The sequence below is a fragment of the Vanellus vanellus genome, assembly GCF_965231255.1.
Source record: "Vanellus vanellus genome assembly, chromosome: 4".
NCBI lineage: Eukaryota > Metazoa > Chordata > Aves > Charadriiformes > Charadriidae > Vanellus > Vanellus vanellus.
In genome coordinates, this window is record NC_138909.1 from 45,748,007 (window position 1) to 45,763,508 (window position 15,502).

The following is a 15,502-nucleotide window of genomic DNA, read 5'->3' on the forward strand; positions in this document are numbered from 1 at the left end:
AATTCACATTAAATTAAGGATAAAACAAGGTAAGTGTTGTAAGAGAATCAAAGTTCACTCTTTTTAAATATGAGAAATTAAATAAGACAGTAAAATCAAGTGGACTAAGGAGATAAGGAATGGGAAAGCAACCATTTAAGTATTTCTCTCAGGTCAAAGATGCAAAGCTATTTGAAAGCTGTATCGTCGGAACTAACCTCAAAAAGGACACTAGGAACAATTAAAAAGTCTACGCGTTATGGAGAGGAAAGGATTCATTAGCAAGAAGCCAGAAAGTAGTACAGAGATATAATAAGAACTGCCAAATGTCAAGCTGTGCTAGACCTCAGCAAACCATAAACACAATATCAAGAGATGCTTCAGCCATACAAGTAAGGGAGACCAGAAAGGGAAAGGGAAGAGGGTATGCTGTAAGGATAGACAAGAGATCAAAACCAGTCAGCTGCATCCCTAAAACTAAATTAGAGTCCTCATTAAGGACAAGGACACTGAACGTAGGCGCAGGGAAAAGTGTCTAAAGGCAACACGGTTATAAAAAGATACACAAACAAGATGGAGAAAAACCTCAAATATTTCAATGTGTTCAAAGTCAGTGAAAGCAGACAGCATGCATCCCAGCACTCCAAAAGAAATGGCACATGAAATAACGCCTCTGGTAGCAAGCTGTTAAAGCAATCTACCAGCTGAGCATGGCACTATGGAAAATTTAAAACTTCTATTTAGAAGAGAAGAGAGAATCTAGATATTCATGCTCTCAAGACCTCAATAGTACGCAAAGTTTCAGGACAAGTTTGGAATAAAAGAACTGAAGTAGTAAATGAAAAACTGAATTCAACAAGCAATAGAGCTGACAACAGTACGCTGCGATACACCAGCCCGCTATTTGCTGTCTGTAAAAATAATTCGTTGTATAGACCTAGAAAGTACAACCGAGCTAATCCAAAACTCATTATCAATTTCAATACACTGGAAATTCCTGGGCGAGATAAAGACGGTGAGGATTATTTCAAGAATCATAGTGGTTAAGTGGGACAGAAGTTAGTTCAAGGACGACATTTGGACAGACTTTGACTGATATCGTCATTAATGATGCAGACCCAAAAAGAAAGTGTGTTAACTGCACAATCTCCTGACAAAGTTGAAGACTGTCAATAAAAATATGGAAAAAACCCACACAGAAGAAAAACTATTATTATCCGGTAACAGCAGCTTATAACATTTTACAATGCTATTAGTGACTGAGAAGAATGTTCGCTATCAATACCGGGAGCTCATCTGTTGGAAACCAAGGATGTGAAAGAACAGGCTGTATTAGTCCATATTAAAATGAATAAGGACTATTAATTGCTGCAGCCATGAGAAGGAGAAAAGCAAAATACTGCCATAAAAGGACCTAGAAAGGTCCATAAAGAACCTAGAGGTACCACTGTACAAAGCAACGGTGAGACATGATCTCCATAAGTGACCAAAACTCTACAAGCAAGATTAATACAAGCAAGCACAGAGGAAAAACAAATGAGGTAACTGAACCTGAATAACCTGTTTCACAGGACAAAACAGATGAGGGTTTGTCTTGCTTAAGCCAACAAACACTAAAGGCTGAGAGAGGATATGACCTGTCCAAATTCATCCGGGGGAAAAACGGAGACCCAGCTGCCAAACAAGAATATAGAGGGGACATTTAAGCTTAATGACAACACTGGCATAGGAAAAGCTAGCAGAAATTCACCGTAAGCACAGGTAGCATGGAGACTGGAGTAAACACAGGAGAGCTTAAGGGACAGGAGACAGCACTGTTCTTAAACATCTACAAAGTCCTAACACAGTTCTGCACCAAAAAAAGCAAACAAATCAATCAGGGTAAGGTACAGTCCAGCACTGATTATAGCAAGTAATCTATTAGCCAACATAACCTGTAAGTTAAATAAAATACGATTTTTTTTCTGACTCTTGTGATTACCGGTTTGATAAAAGAGAAGCCCAAATATTTAAATAAAGCATTATGCAAGTGCCCACCTTCATACGCAGGATGTTACTTTCCCTACTGAAAGCACCACTTAAATAAAACAACGAGGCTTAGTACTTGCTGCTTAAGTATCCAATGACATAAACATTTTACCTTGCAGCTCTTGCAAACTCCTCGATATCTAAAAATTAGGACTTGACAACGAACTAAGACTTTACCGATGTGTAAAGTAAAAACTCTCCAGCTGGAAAATGACTGCCAACATTGTACATGATATTAAAAAGAACTAAAATGCAGTGCAAAGTCAGTCAATCAAATCTACCAGTCTGCTATCAACAGGATAAACTTTCCCGAGTCCTTAAAATCCACCCTCTTTACCAGAAGGTGATGCAGACATTTCACAAGTATTCCTAATTATTTTTTAAGGGAATACCTTGAAATACCTTCAGGAAATACCTTGAAAAATAACACTATAGCTTGAGGACCTTTTTCCCAGGTGGACCTCACTTCCTTGCTCATTATTATCACGTGCATTATCTTTGTTGGAAGTGATCCCTGTAGTGAGTGTGTGCGCCTGGTATGTCTGCAATATCAAGGAAATGAATGTGAAATCGTCAGCTTTCATGACATAATTGGTTGAATAAGGGTGAAGGCAGAAGAATTCGGGTTCCCACATTTGACCAAGCTTCTTAAAAAAGGCAGAATTCAAACATACAGAGCCTCATTTGAGATCTCTGTGAAGTCCTTTTGTCCTTCAAAGGGCACCTGTAACACTGAGTACGCTGTGGGCTGATACTTGACTTAGCCCAGAGCAAGAAGGTGGCCAAGGATTCTCTGAATTAATAATTTCTGTGATTGCAGTCTGTGATCTACGAGCGTTTTCACGATTCACCAAGCTTCATCCACTGCTTCTTCGGCACTGGCCTTATCACAGCCAGCCTGACACCTGAGGCAACGTGTGTCTTAACTAACTGCACTCAATTGAGGGAAAGCATGAGCTTCATCTTATTCTGCAGGTACCACCAGTCTTGGGCAGCACAAGGAGAAAGGGGGATGGCCTGCAAGATGCGCCTTTTGAGAACAAGATGTTAAACAGAGACACTGAGAACATTTGGTCTGTTTTCTCATTCCAGGCTTTGGGGTTTTGAGTTTTTGTTTTCTTCATAATCAATACCTACACATCTAAAGTCAGACCTGATTAGAGCATAGCCCTGTTAATAAGCAAGCACCCCACTTTATTTCATGGCACATTTTCAGATCCACTGGGCTGAGGCAATATCAGAAGATGATGCACCTTTTTGCTCTTAAACAGGAACATCAAACCCTTTGTCTGCTGCAGGATTACACTGAGAACCGGTTCAGCTTGGACCACACAAAGCACACCAAATTGCCACATTGCTTGAGAGGAAGAAAAAAGTATTTTTAAATAATTAGACACACTTTAAGAGCTCCTACCTGTATTTTTATCGGCCAGGTGAAATTGCTGACATAAACAAAGAAAGTGATGTTTGGATTGTTGCGGAAATCAAATTTCTCATTGGAGAAACTGTCCTTGTATTCTTTTATATTGGTTCTTGAAACAACTGGAATTTCCTCCCCAGCCTGAGTGCCAGCTGTTTTCAAATGTTAAAAAGTAGTAAGAAAAGATGTTTCAATGCACGTTCTAAGCGGCAAGCAAAAAGGGCAAAGCATTCTGAATTGTAATGTTACAAAATTAACTATACGCTACCTATTTTAAGCTGCATTGCATTATCAAAATCACTGTATGCCAAAATATTGCTTTACTAAAAATCTAATTTGCACCTTCAATGTTTCAAAAATAGACTATTAAGAAAGAAAAATATAGTTGTTCTTAATATTTTACTTCTGCCCTCCTGGCCTAACATTTAAAATCATTACAGAACAAGTTCATAGATTAAAAACAAAAGTTTCCCCCAATTAAATACGCATTTCTTGAAAACTAGTAACTGAAACAAGCTACCAAGAAACTTAAAACATGCTCATTTTACCTGCAAAACTTGTGGACCAAGTAATGTTGAGGTTGAAGTTTTTAGATGCATTGATAAACATGTCCAGGTCTCTGTTTTGCTTGGGGGAGGAAAAAAAAAGAAAACCCATTTTTAGGATAACAATTTTACTGCAGTGTTTCCTAGAAAATTTTCACTGAAAAAAAAAAAATCTTGGAATTTGCTATTTACATGAAGCAAATATATCAAGCAAAAAACTATTTATATTTTCTGAAAGCAGTATTCTCCTCTCCAAGGAAAGCACAATAAAGAACAAAACAAGTCACGGACGTAGAATAAATCAGGAAGAATGGAGACACGATGCATTGTGTGAACAACAAGCAAAACTGGAGTTGCTCAGCAGTTGTTCAAACAACTGTAAAGAATCAACTGTGGTCCCTTACGAATTTTTACCATGAATATTTGGAACTGCATGGCCAAGCTAAGCTCAAAAACTTCTGGTTGCTTCATGGAGCTGGACATATACAGCATGTTAAGAGACTACATCTGGAGAATTGCAGAACTGTAACTATTCATCACCTCCACGGCCAAGAGATGACAAACATACGCCCAAAGGATGAAGTTTAAAGGGAAAATAGAAAAATTACCTCTTCAGGTGTTGCTACAAAGTTGATTGCTGTGTAATAGCGATCATCCTCTTGAGAAAGGCTGAAGGTGAACTGATAGTCAATAAGAAGAGTATCTGTAAGGAACGCATGGAGAAAGTTATCCCATGTCTTGGAAGAAAAACTTCTGCAAAGTAAGACATCATGTCACTGAAGTGTTTCTTGCACTGAGAGCCCAACTAGGAGTTACCATGCTGTTACAAATTACTCCAACCTATGTATGATCCCACAGGAGAGGGACAAAAGGCTCTTTTTGAGTTGAGTCTAGAGGGGAAAAAGATTCTTCTTGCATTTTTCAGCCAAGAGCCTCCAGCCTTAATCTAAATGACTGTTCATACCTATAGTTTGTAAAAAAACATGCCAAGACATTTACTTTTTCCATACTGCAACACCTCCACGTGCTAAGGGAATACTGGAAAAATAAAATAAGACCGTATAATCCCCACTTGGGAGAGGACTAAGTTCCACGCGTGATAAGTTTCTGTACCTCAGTGGACTGTACAGGGAGGACTTCTACAGAGCAGATACTTGTTAATGGACCCAGCTGCCATCCTACACTCTAGGTCACATCATGCCCAGGCATACCAGGACCAGTTTTTGGCCTGCCTGTATGCCCTCCTATGCTCATGTCTGCCTAGGGCTGGGCTTATCACCTCTCTGTTAATTGACAGCAGACAGCCACTTTTGGGGATACATCGATCAGTCTCAGTATCTTTCTATTAAAACGCAGTAGGACTTGTATGTATTCTCAAACCCATGCAGAGATATTCCAAGCAATAAGAACTACCAAGCCATACACCAGTTATTTTTCTCTTATTGCCTCCTGGAGACCCGTTGTTGGATAGACGCGAGCTAGACAACCTTCTGACGTCTACCCGCAACTCCTATGAAGCACTAAGACAGAAATTTTTGAGGATGAAAACCAAGTGAGACTGAATCTGTACAGCATGAGGTTGTTCCTGTACAAGGTGTAAAGTTCTGCCTTTTTCCCCTCTTTGCCCACTTTACCACCCCTGCCATTGGCAGCAACAAATTAGGTCATCCTTGCAAAGAGACTGTCACGAGAAGGCATCAGTGCCCTTGTTTGGCTACGCAAGCAGAATTCAAATTTGCTAAATACAGCATGTTGACAATTTCTGTGTTGCACAGAAATACTATTTGAAGCTTACATCTTTATGTAATTTAAGATTACATCTATCCATGCCTGCCAGTATGCTGATTGCTAATATTTGCAAATAGAAGCTGGAGAGTTTCCATTAAGTAATCTGAATCTTGGCAAAGTATCTTCTTGAATTGCACGGGAATCCAACTGTTCATTTCAGAGAAAATGAGGCAATTTTGAAATTTTACCCATTCTAACATGGAACAGAATGTTTAAAAAAAAAATAGTACTTTGCACTAACAAAAATTCTATAGGCACGCTTTGGTTTTGACTTATTAGGTATATATTTTAGAGTATTCTCCAGAAGACCAGATTTCATTTCAAAATCACGTGAAAAACATTCAAAAGTTTGTCCTGAAAGATCCGATCATCACACCACAGACCTTATCAAGAAAAGTATTTCCAGTCTCTTTAAACGAGACTTTTGTGAAAACTGAAGGTTTTTAAAACCATTTTTGTCACTCCCTTAATCCCCTGTATTTTAAACAGATGCTGAGGCAATTAAAACTAGTTTTAAATAAGATATTTTAAACTTCAAATGCATTTTTAATCTCAAAAAAAAAAATCCCAAGAGTACTCACAGTAACACGTTCCTTTAAGTGGATTTCCCTGATATCTATTTTCAACTTCACACCTAAAAAGAATACATACTTTTTAATAAATGGATTTTTTTATTTCTATTTATTCCCAGGCACTAAAAATCAGAAAACACCACCTGTGCCGATAACAGTACACAATTAAAAATAAAAGATGCATGTCTGAGCTAGACTGGGCTGCTGAAGAAATTTCACAATCCCTGCATGTCAAACTAGTATGCAGCAAAAGTGAAATATAAAATTCTGGATATTGAATTTTGCATCCACTTGGAATGTATTTATTAGCTCTTCATAATGCAGGGAACGGGATTACTACAGTCAAAACCTAAAATTTCCATTTACATTTGCAGCTATTCTAGGATCTAGACCTATAAATGTTTACTCATGTGAGCAACACTTTAAAAATAAACCTGGCAATGAAATCATTTGGAATGAAATTATTTCCACTAACATTACACTAAAAGCATTTCTGTTATGTTACAGAGAAAGCTCCAGCAAATTTGTTGCTCTGAAACTGCTCCATTAAAATGCCTGAACGTCAAAGTCTTATTTCAGGTATATTTACACTCCCCCAGAACAGCATCAGCGTGCAGACAGCTAAAATCTACCAATTAAAAAAAAAAACCACAAACTATTGAGGGATAAAGCAAAGTGGTATGTATAGTTTGGGGGATGGGGGCATTATTTTTTCACCCCATTCCTTCTGCACGTCATTCTCTGTTGAAATGTTCTTAAAAATGGAAGTCTTCAGGAAATCATTTTGTTCATGTTATCCCCCCAGGGGAAGCACGGCTGGCTGCACCCTCTCTCAGCAGGAAGAGATGCGCAGAGACAGCCCGAATACAATCATTAAAAAAAATGTAGGGGGTTCCACGCCGGTATGTGCATAGCCTTTTAATTTCAAATAACAAAGTGAAACAGACTCACAGTTGACACTCGTCTCCTTTTATTCCCTTGGTAGTGCAGAAACATTTCCCAGTATTTGTGTTGCAGACAGACGCGTGGCCATTGCACTTGCAAGCTGTTGAGCAGAGAGGGGAAAAAGATGCGATGTTGAATGAAGCAAGAGAAACAGTTTTGATGGCAATTAAGTTCTATAGTTGCCAAACTGAGATACATCAACAATTAAAGTACATATGAAACCCCATTTGGTACTCTCTGGTTTCTTTGTGATACAGAAGGCAGCCAAAAACAGAACCATGCGTCAAAACGGAGTGAGAATGGGCACCAGGATTGATGTTTTGTACAAAATCATGATTAGACCGTGCTTTTTAGCCTCAAAAATTTATTTAACTTCCTCTCTTGCTGTTAGATAGCACTAGGGATATCATAACTGGTAGGACAAAGACAGTATTTGGAATAGTTTGGTACTTGTTAACACATTTCAGTCAAACTCACAACTCTGGAGAGAAGACTATTTTTGCAAATAAAGTAGAGCTCATGGTGCTTTTAGCTAGAAATAAATAGACCTTTGAGAAAATAGTGTCGTTATCAACAATGTCAGTGCATCTGCAGTGTAAAATGGCTGGTGCTAAGAATACACTGTCCATGCTGGAAGTGGTTGGGGGCACGTGCCCCGATACAGTTTAGAATAGCTTTGGCCTGGTCTCACGAGCTGAACGCCACCGAGTCGTGGCTGAAGGAAACGAGGCATGCCCCTAGACTACCACCAGGGTTGTGGCATGCCCAAAATAGACAACTCGCATAACTCTCAGTCTGCTTGAGATGCAAACCAAGGTATCACAGCACGGGAGATGTGCTTGAAAAGAATGCTCCTAATTCAAATTAAAATGCTAACGTTGACACACTTTGAGACCTTTATTCATAAAGAAGTAGAGGAGGTACGTGCAAAAAAAAAACAAAAAACCCAAACCAAAACAACAAAAAAAACAACACAAGCAGTTGTCTTTGATGTAATGTTCACTCTAAGTAGAACAACGGATCTAATAACTTTTCCCAGAAGGTAGGTGCCTTTTAGAAGTTGTTCTACCAATGAACTGGAAGGTGTATTCCTCTGGAACTGTCCATGGGAAAGTGTACAATATAAGAAGGGAAAAAGTACACAAAGAGAAGATCCCTCATTTGCAGTCCCTGAGCTTGCTGGAAATAGTATGCTTTAAAGGCTGGTGCCTTCTCGTTAAGAAGACATATGCCTTCTCATGAGTCGCATGTGCCACTCAATGTACCAGCAGATTCTTAGATATGAAGTCCCCATCCTGAATATCCTTGCCAAGCTTGAACCTTATTTTATGAATCCTTTTGATGTCTCCTTTATATTGGCATGTAATGGAAGCTATATCGTATCAGGGACGCTTAATTGTGATTCTCAGATGTGGATGACTGGTTTCCTAGCAGCGACACGGAACAAAATATGAAGAAGCATAAAGGCCTATTGTGGGAACAAGTAGACTGAATGAAGATTTGACAAAATAATTGTATTCTGTGAAGCAAACACACTTCTCATTAATGGCACTTTAAAAAAATAATTCTTAATACTATTGAGAATGCCTTGTACTGCCTTCCATATGTTTTGCAAAAGGTAAGCAAAATGAAATTCAATCAATGTTCAACACTAACATCGATAAAAATTAGGACAAACTTCAAATTTCATGATGTTTAGATGCAGATCACAGTATCTGTAGCGCTAACATTAATGCTTCCTCACCCTGATCTTAAGCCACATGCTTATTAAGAAGACTGAACACTCAAACATCTTTCTTGAAAACAACAGTCTTGTTTATTTATCCATTTTCCTATGAGCCCGTTAACTGGAGATCATTCACTAAAGGATGGAACAGGCACAAAGAAGAGAAAATTTCTCATGGCTTTTCAGACAACTCTGAAGTTCGGAAATAACTATCGACAAAACATACTAGACACCCTCGCCAGAGTCTAAAGCTTCCCTCCAGAGTCTGATGCTAGAGCAGAAAGCCAAAATTACTGGAAATGGTTTTTTGACTGTGAAGCATGGTAATAGTCCGACGACGAACCACCTCGCACAAGTCTCATTCCATGGGTCACAGACTCATTCAGAGACAGTCATGGGGATCTCCACTCCTCTTCCTATGTTTGTGACAGTCCAGCTTCCCAAGGGCAACTGCATCACCCACCTGCCCAACACCATTTTTCCATGCCAAGTGCTTTAGCCATCCTCCAAGGCCCAGTGCAGCCCTGGGAGCAGGCAGGACCACGGCACCACCAGCTCATCGTGGACCACCAGCAAACTCTCTACAGAGGCATTCAGAAGCGCTGCCGCAGCAGCAATCTGATTTCAGGCATAATAACGCCTTCCGTTCTCTTGCAAATAACTTTCTTATCTACCGCTAGCATATTTTCATGTGAAACTTTAATCAGAAAATTCAAAAAATCCTGAATGCAGAGAAAGCACCTTGCAGCTATTTTTACATTTGATGTGTTGCATTTCCTGCCCTTCCCAATTGACACTTCTCTACGTTGGAGACTTCCTAAAAGCAACTGCTGAGGAGTGATTTACCTACCATTTAGTTATCATCTGCCCAGTTCTGCAAACACCAATGCCTATGATGATATGCAAACAATTCTTTCACAGAAATAACTGCAGTTCAGTTTGTCAAAAATTTTTTAAACACAAGCGATACAGAAGTATTCGCCAGCCCTGGTGGCACAGAGCAGCAGGAAAAGGCATCTTATTCCATCCGTTCTTTTTATTCCTCCCTGGCTTTTGAACCCCATCGCTACTATGTCAAGCTCTGCATAGCCTTACCCGGTTTAAAGGCAACCACAATCCTAAATGTGTCACTCAAACTTTTGATAGCTCAACAGAATGGGAAATACCAAACACCGACACTTTTTCCAGCACTGAATATTTGCCATTTTGAGGATATTTATGGTCCCCGTGCTGCTGGGGCCATTGGCCTAATGCTGCAGATCTGCACATCAAAGTACCCAGACTCGCACTAGGCACTAAGTGTGGAAACGTGCAGATGCTTGTGCAGCAGGATGGAGTGTACCAACAATCATCTCCAGCACGGATGTGACCGCAGGCTCTAAAAACAGAGTGGCACACAACATTGCACATAAATGCACGAGAAGAGTGGAATCAGCACATCATTAACGGGAGAGGAAGAGGGGACCATAGCTCAGAGGAGGGAAAAAGCAGGACTTGGCTCTTGCCCATCAGCCAATCCTTATCTGAAGATTTCCCCTCTGGAAACCTTTTCACTGAGCAAAAATTACAAATGGCCAGCAGTCGTGTCGGCTGCATCACAGTGATTTCCTTGCTTTCCCTCTTCCAATCCACCTCGGTCTTTCTGCCCAGCTTTCTGCTTCCCTCATTCTTTCGCCTTCACAGTAAACAGCGTTAAATCACAGCAAATTAAAAACCTGGGCCCAAAGCACTTGAGAGCAAAACACTTTTGACATGAGCTACTAGTTTCATCAGATAACGAATGAATGCTGTTCCACAGTCTCTCAACACATTTTCTAATTTCTTTTTCAGGCATCTGGATGACTTTAGTCTATCATTCATTATCTCAACAACAAACTATTTTTGGACAATCCTCATGCGAAAGAGTCCAAAGTAACTTACTCTCAATTTCCACACACATAGAAAAGTGACAAATATCAAAAGGCATGTTACGGTCCAATGATTAAACCTGAATGCTCAGAGTAGAATTATACATTTTCTCAGGCAAACTCAGTCTCAATTTATTAATTTCTGCACTTCAAATTATCTTCGCATAAAATGAGTTTAAGAACATCAGCAGTATTTAATCTCACAGATAATGTTCTGAAATAAAGTGTCAGAGATGCACCTTATCCTTTGTACCTGTGCCGTTGTGCTGTCTGCTGTAATTTCATATCCCAGCTACTGCAACACCCTTTTTTCTAGGTAAAGCAGCCTTGTCCCTGTCTGTGATCTTTTCACACCCTTCCTTGAATCTGCCTGCTTGGACGACCTTCTTCATAGCCTCAAGCATCACCTACTTGTTTTAGCTTTAGGAAACAGGACATTCATGCTCCAGCTACTCACTCTCATCTTTGTCCAAAAGGTCAATGCTACTTCCAGTAAAAATACCGTTTTCCATTTGCATTTTCTACTGGATTGTCTTTACATTTGGAAAGAGCAAGTCAGAAGTCTTCAATATCCCCTCATTAATCACCTTCACTTATTTCTTCTGGGACACCTACAAACCACCCACACTCATTTCATGGAAGTACCAATACTACACTGATACCAAATAATGTTACTTCTGTTCTACATTTTCCATCACTGTATCTAATGATATCACTCCACCTAAATATACTCCATCAAAGTTCTCTGGAGCAAGAAGCACCTTCCCTTACATCCGCATATCACCTAGTACAGACGGATTCTGGTTTACAACTGGTCTCCCCATGCTACACTACAAAATTCACAGTAATTCAGAGTAATGTTGCAAGGTTCAAGGTCAAAACTTCAAATCTTACATGTTCGTTTCTCAGTATTACCGGTATTGCTCCTTCAAGAAAGATTTTTTTCTCAGTTTGTTAACTGTATCTTGCACAACCGAAAAACATTCTTTGGGCCAAAGAGTCCCAAAGCACTTTACAAATTTTTTACAATTTTAACAGGGATCACCTAATCCTCAACTGAAATCCAGGCAACTCCTCAGTGAAATATGGCAAGCCTTTTATGAAGCGGACAATTATAACAGTAAAAGCACAACACATTAACCAAATGTAATGGATGGTGGAATTTAGATAAGCAGAAATTTGTTCAAGACATTGGGATCATCACTGTTTTTTTTTCAAAACAGGATCATCAAACACTAAAATGAACCTATTTTTCACTGTGGTCATTTAAAGTTTACACAGAAGGGTAAAAGAAATAAATCATCTTTATCTTGTGCAATGAAAATCAAATAATTTCATCAAGCAGTTTGATTGAAGAAACAACGATTGCGCCTTGTTTGCAGGAAAGAAAAAAAATGTGTTATCAGGATACAATTTCAGTTAAGACAGCAGAGGATTGAGTACAGAGCAAAAAGCATCAAAGACTTCAGCACAGGAGGATTTAAGGCATCACTTACGCTGACATGTTCCTCCATTAGTAGGATCACCGTAGTAGCCCGAGATACAAGTTTCACAGTGTTTGCCAGTTGTCAGATTTTCACACTTCTCACAGATGCTTTCATTTACACACTTACTATGCCCATTGCACTGGCAGGCTGAGGAAAACAGAAAAGGATGAGTATTTCTGCTCAAATACAGTGCTTCGCATAGAACCCCAGAAGCTGGTGCTCTGCAGAAGCTGAAGGAAACCATTTCATGCACCTTCCAAAGAGGTTCTTGCAGTCTTGTTAGCAATACATGAATTCAAAGAGAGATGTGTATCGGAAACCTGATATTTAAAGCAAGACACGGAAAACTGAACTCTGCAACACTATGTGCATATTGGACAGACAGGGCTGGAAGCAGCTGGTGGGACAGATTTACAAGAAGAAACGGGGAAGAAAGGGTTTAGCAGCAGTCCAAGTAATTTTATTCTACATGTATGTAGTCAAACCCATTATTTCAGAACCACCCTTCAACGAAAGAATTGCCTTTCTCAAACAACCCTAAAATGAATAAACAAACAACAGTCAAAAACTCGGTAAACGTTTGTAGGGAAAGGAAAAACTTCCCTAGAGTAACGCATAGATAAGTTTTCATGCAACAAATCTCTGCAGCTCACCCGCAGATACCTGCGCAACTCCTTCCATCTCAAAATGCGCTATTTCTTGTTTGTCTTCCAAGCTCTTTCCCTCCCTCCATTAACAGGAGGGAACACAGACATCACTACAGTCTTAAAAAGCCTCTCCCCTCGCATTTAACTGTTGCTACCTTTGAAACGTTTGAACAATTAAACTTTGCTCATTTACCTGGACACTGAATAAAGGACCAATTATAGTTGTTCTCCACAGGACACATGCTGACATTAAGGACGGGCTCCAAGCTGTGTTTCCCTGTTGCGGACGGGGTTGGCATCTTGACCGGCCCTCTGTAGGAGCCTTCAATGCACTTCCCCTTGCCCGTGTTGCTCGGATCGGTGCACCAGCCGCAGCCCGGCTGCTCCAAACAGTGAGCACACGTGCAGTAGCCTGAGCAGTTTTCAGCTATAAAAAAAAAAACACACACAAAAAAAAAAAAAAAACCAAACACCACCGAACATCAAATTGTGGAATAAATCACTGTCCCAAAACACAGGCAACAATGAACGCAGAAGTCCCTGTATGTCTTTTGTGACCTTAAGCATTTCTCCCACCAAATTTGTAAATATTTATTCTGATATTCACAGTAACACATATACATATTCATTCCTACCAGTATATTTATTCTAGAATCTAAGATAACTATTAACACAAAGATTGAATTAATCAGTGAGTTATGAAACAATGCAATACACATGTAAAGTTTTTGAAACATTAAACACCACCCACTTAAACCAGAGGTTAATGTTCCCAACTACAAAAGGCCTCCAACTGATTGACGATGGATCAGATTATAAAATGAGCCATCTGAAAGTAAAAGTTAAAAAACAGTTTCTTTACTCACTTTGAGTCTCTTCTTACCACATATTTTAATATCACATGCTACTATTTCAAGTATTTATCTGAGCCAAAAAGCACAGAATACAAATACAGAACAGCATTTGTCTTTTTTGGATGCTCAGAGCACCACGTGCAGATCCCCTGGGCCCAGCAATGAACTAAATCGGGGGAAAAAAACATTGCCAGCCTTTAACAGTTCCTTTCTCAAATGGGATTGCATTTCAGGGGTGACAAACTCTTTATATATAGGAGAGTTTTTCTATTCCTTTCCCAATACCATTTTAAAAGAAATTTCTAATTTTTGGTGTTCTAAGATGAGCAGGCTATCTTGATGTTTAAATTGACAATATTTGCCTTTAAAAAAAGAAAAAGAAGTAGAACAACATTGTTTTCCCTTATTTCAGCTTGCTCATCTCCTGCCAGATGCTTCCTCCAATTTTTGACTTCTGGTAATATGGGAAGTTCACACTCTCATGTTTGACAGTTACCCGAAACTAATTTTTTCCATCTCTTATTTTGCAGCCCTGGGCTACCCAGCTTATTCTCATCAGCTTCCAAACATTCCTGGAGCAACTGGAGCAACCCAAACTGCCCAACTTCCCTCCTGGGGAACACAGGCACTCCTCTCCCTCTGCCCCCCCAGGAGACCTGGCTTTCCCAACTCCCTTGCTCACACTCTGCTCCTAAAGAATTCAGCATAAATAAAAATCATTTCTAAAACTGTTCAACCACTTTCTAAATTTCTAGACTACTTCCCCACAGTTTGAAAACAGAAAGCAATATTCCAAAGCACCATAAATTTTTTGCAGTTTGCTCACATTTACCTAAAAGGGGAAAAAAATAAATCATTTATTTAAAGTCAGAAATTCCTACTGCGGGCTATATGCAGATGATATTTCAGAATAAAACAATCACGGAAACCCTAATTGGGATTTGATACAGATAATCTAATAATATTCAATTACATGGCTCCATATGTGAATAAAAGAGATACAAAAAAAGTTAATCACATGAAATTATGTAACAATTAATTTGAAAGAGAGGAATTCAAATAATGAAACAAGTACTTCTCTGTTGGAAGAAAAAAAAAAAAAGAATAGGGATTTCATCATCTCACTTGAAAGCCTTCACTATCTGCCATTTAGGTTAACTGATAGTTCCCGTAACCGGGACCTAATTCTGTACCACTTTACATGATGCAGGCTGGAGCTGCACACACTGCTCCTGGGGTCAGGCACTTCGCATTTTTGACAATCCCCTGGACAGCGTGACCGATGTGCAGAGTTTGAGGACTTCTGCTAGCAAGTGTCTGCAAATACAAGGCTCCAGCCCACCCGCCAAGACACGGAAGCAATTACTCACGTGGACAACTGCTCATGGTGTACCACTCCATGCACTGCCCGTAGGGGAAAGAGGCCACGTAAGCGTTTGAGTCCACGCACTGCTTCATGTTGCTGCACCACATGCACTCGGAGCTGCCGCTGGTGCACTCCCCGCACATGGTCCGCAGGGCGCAGGGCGTGCGGCACTGCTTGGCGCTGTGGTTAGCTGCGGGCGAGAGGACGAGAGTCAGCTTTCTTCCAGAAAGATATAGGT

At 39.8% G+C, this 15,502-nt stretch overlaps 1 protein-coding gene across 1 annotated transcript in view; it reads right to left on the reverse strand.

Annotated features, from left to right (window-relative positions):
* ATRN (attractin) overlaps positions 1-15,502 on the reverse strand; it is a 154,851-nt gene that overhangs the window by 63,522 nt on the left and 75,827 nt on the right. The window contains exons 17-24 of the mRNA XM_082482218.1: positions 15,269-15,454; positions 13,238-13,471; positions 12,407-12,544; positions 7,284-7,377; positions 6,342-6,394; positions 4,581-4,675; positions 3,976-4,054; positions 3,422-3,579 (exon numbers count right to left, since the gene is read on the reverse strand). Coding sequence (XP_082338344.1) covers positions 3,422-3,579; positions 3,976-4,054; positions 4,581-4,675; positions 6,342-6,394; positions 7,284-7,377; positions 12,407-12,544; positions 13,238-13,471; positions 15,269-15,454 — 1,037 coding nt within the window. The remainder of the gene's footprint in view (positions 1-3,421; positions 3,580-3,975; positions 4,055-4,580; positions 4,676-6,341; positions 6,395-7,283; positions 7,378-12,406; positions 12,545-13,237; positions 13,472-15,268; positions 15,455-15,502) is intronic.